Source organism: Engraulis encrasicolus, chromosome 14 (assembly GCF_034702125.1).
Source record: "Engraulis encrasicolus isolate BLACKSEA-1 chromosome 14, IST_EnEncr_1.0, whole genome shotgun sequence".
NCBI classification, from domain to species: domain Eukaryota; kingdom Metazoa; phylum Chordata; class Actinopteri; order Clupeiformes; family Engraulidae; genus Engraulis; species Engraulis encrasicolus.
In genome coordinates this window covers 26,837,216-26,846,646 of record NC_085870.1, presented here as the reverse complement: position 1 = coordinate 26,846,646, position 9,431 = coordinate 26,837,216, and the positions used below count along the sequence as shown (strand labels likewise).

At 49.5% G+C, this 9,431-nt stretch overlaps 1 protein-coding gene across 2 annotated transcripts in view; it reads right to left on the bottom strand.

Annotated features, from left to right (window-relative positions):
- Positions 1-9,431, bottom strand: part of itpr1b (inositol 1,4,5-trisphosphate receptor, type 1b) — a 275,465-nt gene that overhangs the window by 223,120 nt on the left and 42,914 nt on the right. For both annotated transcript variants that reach the window (XM_063215285.1, XM_063215286.1), the window contains exon 4: positions 397-512. In XM_063215285.1, the coding sequence (XP_063071355.1) occupies positions 397-512 (116 nt within the window). The remainder of the gene's footprint in view (positions 1-396; positions 513-9,431) is intronic.

Genomic DNA, 9,431 nt, shown 5'->3' with positions numbered 1-9,431 from the left:
GATTGCTGTCTGACTCTGTCTGTCAATGAGAAAATGCATTGCAACAACCTAAGTTGCTAATGTGTCTACCAATGACGTTTATGAGAAATGCATCCATGATTGGTCTGTCAATCAGTTAGTTGGTCTGGTGAGCATGCATGTCAGTCAGTCAGTTGTTCTGTCAGTCAGTCAGTCAGTTGTTCTGCCAGTCAGTCAGTTGATCTGCCAGTCAGTCAGTCAGTCAGTCAGTCAGTCAGTCAGTCAGTCTCTCAGTCAGTCTCTCAGTCAGTCTCTCAGTCAGTCAGTCAGTTGTTCTGCCAGTCAGTCAGTCAGTTGTTCTGTCTGTCTGTCTGTCTGTCTGTCTGTCTGTCTGTCTGTCTGTCTGTCTGTCTGTCTGTCTGTCTGTCTGTGACTCACGTGCAGTTTGTTGAGCAGCACTGTGTCTGTGGTGCTGTTGCCCCCTGGCTTCGCCGCCTTCCAGAACTGCTTCTGTGCCGAATACCTATTCATAGGACACAGCTTGAAGAGACAGTCTAAAGAGGGGGGGGGGTGCAAGAAAGAGGAGGGTGAGGGGTGAGCGTAGAGCGAGAGGGAGAGAGAGAGAGAGAGAGAGAGAGAGAGAGAGAGAGAGAGAGGAGGGAGAGGAGGGATGGATAGAGGGGGGAGGCGAGACCAAGAACGGAAGAGATGGGAGGGAGGAGAGAAGGATGAAAGGAGAGAAAGAAATAGGAAACGGGAAGGAAAGACAAAAACAGAAAGAGAAGGAAATGGTTTATTAGTCTCCAGTGAATAAAAGCAGGTGCACTGAACAAATGCCACTGAGAGAGAGAGAGAGAGAGAGAGAGAGAGAGAGAGAGAGAGAGAGAGAGAGAGAGAGAGAGAGAGAGAGAGAGATAATGAGTGTGCTGATAGAAGCACTCATTGACTAAAACCTCCTCAAGATGGGAGCTTTCACAAAAATGAATTCACAAATTAAGTCACAAATTAAGACAGAAACTCACAGCTTATCGATCATTACACAAAAGAGTCCAATGGGCTGTGCATTTTCACCCGACAAGCTGCTCACCTCTCCCCCCCTTTCCACCCTACAAACTTGAACAAACCCCTAAGGCTTTCAAAACTCCAACCTCAAATGAGAGAGTGCAACACAAATACCAGTACTCAAGATGTAGACAAATGCAAAATGTCCACTTCTTCACTGCCATATAGCACAGTATAAGTATACGATAGTAATTCAGCTTACTATATGTAACATACATCATATGGTCCACAGTACACTATGTAACCCATGACTCTACAACAGTGTGAGAGAGATGGGGGAAGATTGGGACATGACATCAAGTCAAACTTAAAATCAATGCCAATGTCAATGCCCTTTTTTGATTTTCGTCATTTAGACTAAGACTAAGACTAAATGGAGAAAGGAATGACTAAAATATGACTAAGACTAAAATTGATTTTCCATCATTGTGACTAAGACTAAGACTACATCATTTAAAAGCTGACTAAATTAACACTGGTGAGAACCAGAAAAAAGAGAACCAGTGTGTGAAGAAGGTTTATTCTGTTTAGTGTGATATATGTTAAAAAGAGAAGCGTAGTGTGCGGAGAAGGTTTATTCTGAACAGTCAATGGTATATATTAAAAAGAGAAGCAGTGTGTGGAGAGTTATATTATGTACAGTGTTGACTAAAATGACTAAAATGACTAAAAATTGACTAAGACTAAAATTGATTTTCGTCATTTACACTAAGATTAAGACTAAATTGGGAAGGCAATGACTAACATTTGACTAAGACTACAATTGATTTTTGTCATTGTGACTAAGACTACGATTAAATTAAAAAAAAGCTGACAAAATTAACATTGCAGTGGAGTATATTTACAACTAAATGTTAAATGTTGGAGGCATCATCTGAATTGGCTCCTCATGTGATTGTACGTCTGTATTGTGTTTTCAAATGGGCAATTTTGTCATGGGCGTGGTGTGGTGCAGAGCGGTGCGGTGTGTGGTGGGCTGGTGTGTTGTGTGCTGTGGTGTGGTGTGGTGTGCTGTGGTATGCTGTGGTGTGGTGTGCTGTGCTGTGGTGTGCTGTGGTGTTGTGTGGTGTGCTGTGGTGTGCTGTGGTGTGCTGTGGTGTGCTGTGGTGTGCTGTGGTGGGCTGTGGTGGGCTGTGGTGGGCTGTGGTGGGCTGTGGTGTGCTGTGGTGTGGTGTGGTGTTGTGTGGTGTGCTGTGGTGTGCTGTGGTGTGGTGTGGTGTGCTGTAATGGGCTGGTGTGGTGGTGTGTGGTGTGGTGTGGTGTGGTGTGGTGTGGTCTGGTGTGGTGTGGTGTGGTGTGCTGTGGTGTGCTGTGGTGTGCTGTGGTGTGCTGTGGTGGGCTGTGGTGGGCTGTGGTGTGGTGTAGTGCTGTGTGGTGGGCTGGTGTGGTGGTGTGTGGTGTGGTGTGGTGTGGTGTGCTGTGGTGTGGTGGGCTCGTGTGTGGTGTGGTGTGGTCTGTGGTGTGGTGTGGGGCGATGTGTGGTGTGTGGTGTGGTGTGGTGTGTGGTGTGGTGTGGTGTGGTGTGGTGTGGTGCGGTGTGCGGTGTATGGTGTGGGCTGGTGTGTGGTGTGGTGTGGTCTGTGGTGTGGGGCGATGTGTGGTGTCGCGTGTGGTGTGGCGTGGCGTGTGGTGTGGTGTGGTGTGGTGTGGTGTGGTGTGGTGTGATGTGTGGTGTGGTGTGGTGTGGTGGGCTCGTGTGTGGTGTGTGGTGTGGTGTGGTGTGGGGCGATGTGTGGTGTGGTGTGGTGTGGGGCGATGTGTGGTGTGGTGTGGTGTGGTGTGGTGTGGGGCGATGTGTGGTGTGGTGTGTGGTGTGGTGTGGTGTGGTGTGGTGTGGTGTGGTGTGGTGCGATGTGTGGTGTAGTGCTGTGTGGTGGGCTGGTGTGGTGTGGTGTGGTGTGGTGGGCTGGTGTGGTGTGGTGGGCTGGTGTGGTGTGGTGTGGTGTGTGGTGTGGTGTGGTGTGGTGTGGTGTGGTGGGCTGGTGTGGTGTGGTGTGGTGTGGTGTGGTGTGGTGGGCTGGTGTGGTGTGGTGTGGTGTGGTGTGGTGTGGTGTGGTGTGGTGTGGTGTGGTGTGGTGTGGTGGGCTCGTGTGTGGTGTGGTGTGGTGTGGTGTGCTGTGGTGTGGTGTGGTGTGGTGCGGTGGGCTCATGTGTGGTGTGGTGTGGTGTGGTGTGGTGCTGTGTGGTGTGGTGCGGTGGGCTCATGTGTGGTGTGGTGTGGTGTGGGGGTGTAATGGCGTGGTGTGGTGGTGCCTGGTGTGGTGGTGTGGTGTGGTGTGGTGGTGTGGTGTGGTGTGGTGTGGGTGGGCTGGTGTGGTGTGTGTGTGTGTGGTGGTGTGATGTGGTGTGTTGTGTGTGTGTGTGTAGTGCTGTGTGGTGGGCTGGTGTGGTGTGGTGTGGTGTGGTGTGTGTGTGTGTGTGTGGTGTGGTGTGGTGGCTGTGTGGTGTGTGCTGTGGTGTGTGTGGTGTGGTGTGTGTGGTGTGGTGTGGTGTGGTGTGGTGTGGTGGGCTGGTGTGTGTGTGGTGTGGTGGTGGTGGTGTGGTGTGGTGTGGTGCGGTGTGGTGGTGGTGGTGTGGTGTGGTGTGGTGGGCTGGTGTGGTGTGGTGTGGTGTGCTGTGGTGTGCTGTGCTGTGCTGTGCTGTGGAGTGGTGTGGTGTGGTGTGGTGTGGTGTGGTGTGGTGTGGTGTGGTGTGGTGTGGTGTGGTGGGCTGGTAAGGTGTGGTGTGGTGTGGTGTGGTGTGGTGTGGTGTGGTGTGGTGGGCTGGTAAGGTGTGGTGTGGTGTGGTGTGGTGTGGTGGTGTGGTGGTGGTGTGGTGCTGTGGTGTGGTGGTGTAGTGGGTGGCGTGTGGTGTGGTGTGGTGTGGTGCTGTGGTGTGGTGGTGTAGTGGGTGGCGTGTGGTGTGGTGTGGTGCTGTGGTGTGGTGGTGTAGTGGGTGGCGTGTGGTGTGGTGTGTTGTGTGTGGATGGGGTGTGGGTGTGGTGTGGTGTGGTGTGGTGCTGTGTGTGTGGGCTCGTGTGGTGTGGTGTGGTGTGGTGTGGTGTGGCGGTGGTGTGGTGTGGTGTGGTGTTGTGTGTGTGGCTGGTGTGTGGTGTGGTGTGGTGTGGTGTGGCGTGGCGTGGTGTGGCGTGGCGTGGCGTGGTGTGGTGTGGTGTGTGTGTGGTGTGGTGTGGAGTAGAGTTCTATTGTGTGGTGTGGTGTGGTGTGGTGTGGTGCGGTGTGGTGGGCTGGTGTGGTGTGGCGTGGCGTGGCGTGGTGTGGTGTGGTGTGGTGTGGTGTGGTGTGGTGTGGTGCTGTGTGCTGTGCTGTGGTGTGGTGTGGTGTGGTGGGCTCGTGTGTGCTGTGGTGTGGTGTGGTGTGGTGGGCTGCCCATTGCCCTCACAGCTGGGCTGCACTACTGTACAGCTGCTACCAACTACCAGGGACAGACCACTGCAGGGGCCTACTAGGCACAGGCCCAGGGGCCCAAGAGTTTTTGCATTTGCATTTGCATTCTCAAATCGTTTTAAAATCTTAATTATTTAAAAAATATTTTCACATTTTCTCAAGGGACAAACCCTCACCCAGCAACAACATACTTTCATACTCTCTTGTAAACTGGAAACACCCTGCCCCTGTCACACCTGGGGCCTTTTTTGTTGTCAGACCCAGGGGCCCATGGAGTCCTCATCCGTCCCTGGTTACCAGGCTCCATCAGTATAACAGAGGGGAGCTTGATCGGGTGTGACAGGGGGGGGGCTATATATAGCTGGCCCACTGACTTGCTGGCTGGTGTTTGGGGGGGCGAGTGGGTGAGTGGATGTGGGGGTGGGGGTGGGAAATAAAAGGTGGGCAGGCCAGGCAGGGTAGCAACAGGGTAGCAACAACAGCATCCTGGGCTTTGGCTTGGCTTTGTTGCCCTCTAGGGAATCAAGCAGCGAGATAAAAAAAAGGGGGGGAGAGAGAAATGAGGACAAGGAGAAGGGGAGAGATATACGGGTCGGGTACATGAAGGAGGGCATGTGAAATAGGCTGTACTGTAGGTGTGTTCATACATCGGTGTGTGTATGCGTGCGTGCATGTGTGAGTGTGCGTGCGTGTGCGTTTCCAGTTATGGATGGAGGGACGAGAAGAAGTACAGCGACCTTCAGGAAGGACAAAAGAGTTGGCAAAGGGAGGAGGAGAGGAGAGGAGAGAGGGATAGCCCGAGATAGGAGGGCAAGGATGCTAACTGTACGTCAGAGATAAGGAAGACGTATTACCTCGCTAAGGGGGCCAGTACACCCTGTTATTTCCTCTGGCGGGAAGACTATGAGGATATCAAGCACTTGGAAGTATAGTAAACCATGACACCTTATCACCTGATGTGTTAGACCTAGACTGAAGGTGAATGATACTGTTAAACAATATTACTATAATGGATGATGCCCTGTGTGTTTTGACTTTTTTTTTGCTACGAGCCAGAACATTGTTTAGAATTCAATTTCTTAATGTATTTGGCCAAGTCTTCTAGATGGCAAGTCTTCTTCTAGATTTTATAGATTGCCTGTTTAAAGCCAAGTAACTCTTGGCCCATCATAGACTGCCTTCATTACTCTACCTAAAAGTGACAACTCTTTTTTACAAATGTTTCTGGGTGACGGTACATGAATGCTGATTTGAGTAATTTATCACTATAAACACATATCAAGCGAACTTGGATCAACAGAAAACAACTTCTTAAAAACATTTAATCAGAGCACTGTGATCCACTCACTCATGTTGTAGCATGGTACAATTGCTCAGAAAGTTGCCCCATGAACCATTACCTTAATACTAAGTATGTACTGTATCACTCAGAGGCCCCACTGTGGTAGGCACACCCTTCTCCTGAGCTCTACGCTTACTGCGAAGACTCCCTCATTATTATCAGAGTTAATACCACAGAGCCATTACTCGACAGCAAGTGGTGTGTGTGTGTGTGTGTGTGTGTGTGTGTGTGTGTGTGTGTGTGTGTGTGTGTGTGTGTGTGTGTGTGTGTGTGTGTGTGTGTGTGTGTGTGTGTGTGTGTGTGTACGTGTGTGTTTGTGTGTGTACGTGTGTGTTTGTGTGTGAACGCACGCCCAATGGACAACGAGGAAAGAATACACAGAATATGCTTCTACTACACAGCTGCCTTATTATCTCACTCATAAGCCACCTACCTTGACACATTGTCAAAAATATGAATAATTACCTACAAGCTGTGTCTGAAAATCACAGTAATTTTCCTGAAGGATGTTGATATTTGAGTTAAATAGCACGCCCTCCCTCCATGCCCCTCATGCAGCTGGGCTAAGCTGCTAAACTGCTGTCACCAGGCCCGGATTAATGCACAGGCTTGATATGGCTGCAGCCTATGGGCCCCCACCTACCAGGGGGCCCCCGATTGGTCAAAAGTGAGTAATTACAGAATTATGATAAGATGCAGTATTGAAAATATCATCTGTCGTGTTGAGTAGAGTTGGTAGACATGTTATCCTTAATTCCTAGCTCATAACCCTCAATTCCTAGCTCATAAAAATGACACTCTATGTAGATTTGTCATGAAATTTGCTTTCCAGGGGGGCCCCCCACAGCAACCTGTAGCCTAGGGGCCCCAGGCCATCCTATTCCAGCCCTGGCTGTCACTTGGTGGATTATTAGATTCACATTACCACCATGGACGGGGATTATACAGCACATTTCAACTGGAGGACTCTGGGCACTGACACAGCAGCAGAGACAGTAACAGTACTAAATATGCTGAATTAAGCAAATACAAATTCACAGGCTAAAAATGGTCCTAAAAGCAGAGGGAAGTTCACGGCTAATGGGCTGTCCCTTTACATAAAATAAAACAAGCACATTTAGGAATCTTTTAGTCTATTTAGGGGTTTCCAGCAGTGAGTTAGCTTGCTGTTAGTCTGCAGCACTGAGATTCTATCAGGCATGCATGGATGCATGGGATGTTTAGTAGTAGGATATGTCAGTCAGGGCGGTGCAACCACAGCTAATGCAACTATTGTATGGATTATGTTTTAAGTGGATTATCTAAGAAGCATACACAATGCAGTGCATTAATGAACAGTCATTAACGAATTGATGGGCAATAGCTGTGGTTGTACCGCCTAACGTACAGTATAAGCCCTAAGAAACGGCATTGAGCCTCATTCAGGCTGTGTGGGCAAGTGAATGAGTGTGACACTGGTGCTGCACTGAGGGTTCATTTGCCTCTGTGGTGAAGGGACAGGAAGAGACCCAGCTGCCACTGAGAAGTCATGAGCATAAAACACCATGTGCACCGACACCAACACGTACCGTACTGTACTCTGCTGTCATTCAGCTGACTAAGTGATTCACTGACGGTTAATGGGAGAAAATGAAATCTACAAGGATCTATGCATGAATATAAGAGAGGGCGTGAAATTCGGCAACTTCATTGGATGAGTAATATCACAAAGACAATGAAAAAGCTGATTAATGACTAAACAAAAGTTTTATTATGATAGGATGAAGTTGTAACAGGAAATTAGCGGGGAGAGAGAGGTGGGGAGGATTCGGGCCAGAATCGAACCGGGGTCGCCGGTGTAGCAGTCGGGTGCCTAGCCGATTGAGCCACAGCTGGCCCGGGGTGGGGGTGGGGGTGGGGTGGACCTTTAGCTCCTCAGTATCGTGCTGTGCTTCCCATGCCTAAACTGGAGCGTTTTTGGCATGTCACTAGCTTGAGCCAAGAGTGGCGAATTAGCAGATGACCTCAGTTACATTTGCAATTGGGCACACATTACAAACAAATGCTGTGCAATGAAATTGCAATTTCTGCACTGATTGATAGAAGCAATGTGTGATTAAAGTACATTTCAGATTCGCCCCCTCTGAGAACTTCTTAACGGAATATGTGCCAAACCATAGCTCCATCAACAAGCTTGGTATGACAACCAGGCTGATTTAAAAATCAATCTTTCCTTCCAAACTGTTTTTGCTTCTTGATTACACACAGTTTATATATGCCAAGCCAAACAGAAAATAAAATACTTTCCCATTAGCTTTGACAGCTACAGTATGATCACACTTTGTTTTTAGCGTCGGTCAATAGCAGCTAAAGCAGGCATTGAGGAGAGGAGAGGAGAGGAGAGCGGAGGAGAGGAAAGTGGAGGAGAGCAGAGAAGAGGAGAGCAGAGGAGAGGAGAGGAGAGCGGAGGAGAGGAGAGGAGAGCGGAGGAGAGGAGATCGGAGGAGAGGAGAGCAGACGAGCTACTATACAAGTGGGGCTACAAGTCTACAAGGCTACAAGAGGAGAGCAGAGAAGAGGAGAGGAGAGGAGAGAGGTGAGCAGAGAAGAGAAGAGGAGAGCAGAGAAGAGAAGAGGAGAGCAGAGAGGAGAGGGGAGCAGAGGAGAGGAGAGCGGAGAGGAGAGCAGAGGAGAGCAGAGGAGAGCAGAGGAGAGGGGAGGGGAGGAGAGGAGAGGAGAGGAGAGGAGAGGAGAGGAGAGGAGAGGAGAGGAGAGGAGTCTATTTCTACAGCCTATCTCTACAGAGGAGAGGAGAGCGGAGGAGAGGAGATCGAAGGAGAGGAGAGCAGACGAGCTACTATACAAGTGGGGCTACAAGTCTACAAGGCTACAAGAGGAGAGCAGAGAAGAGGAGAGGAGAGGAGAGAGGAGAGCAGAGAAGAGAAGAGGAGAGCAGAGAGGAGAGGGGAGCAGAGGAGAGGAGAGGAGAGGAGAGGAGAGGAGAGGAGAGGAGGAGGAGAGAGGAGGAGGAGAGGAGGAGAGGAGAGGAGGAGGGAGAGGAGGAGAGAGGAGAGGAGAGGAGAGGAGAGGAGAGGAGAGGAGAGGAGAGGAGGAGAGGAAAGGAGGAGAGGAGAGGAAAGGAGGAGAGGAGAGGAAAGGAGGAGAGGAGTCTACTTCTACAGATCTTCCTCTTACAGCCCATCTGTGCACAAACTAGCAGAACTGATGACAACGTCTCTCATCCAACAACTCCCCGTAGTCTTCAGTAAGGAGCTGTCACATCACATACAGTGTAGGACACAGGCCATTGACAAAGGTGGATGAAAGACATGGGCTGAGTTTGAACAAGAAAACCCTCTTACAACAACACGTGTGAAATCTACACAGTAAAAAATGCAGTGTTACAGTAATTCAACACTTAGTACCGTACTCTGGGACCAAATGCACTAGAGTAGATGTTAAATCGACTCTCTAAGTGTTGGATTGACATTGAAACATTTACTGTGTGTAGTTTATGCTCATGTTAATTGACAGTGTGCCAACCATAGCATTTCTAAAACCGTCTGCATGCAAAAACTCTCACACCCACGCACAAAACCACAGTCGCTTACTCTGTCAGTTGTTACTTCCTGGTAACAGTACAGTTGAACCGTACCGTTGAACAGTACCACACACTTCACAATTCATAATGCTAATTAACTGGA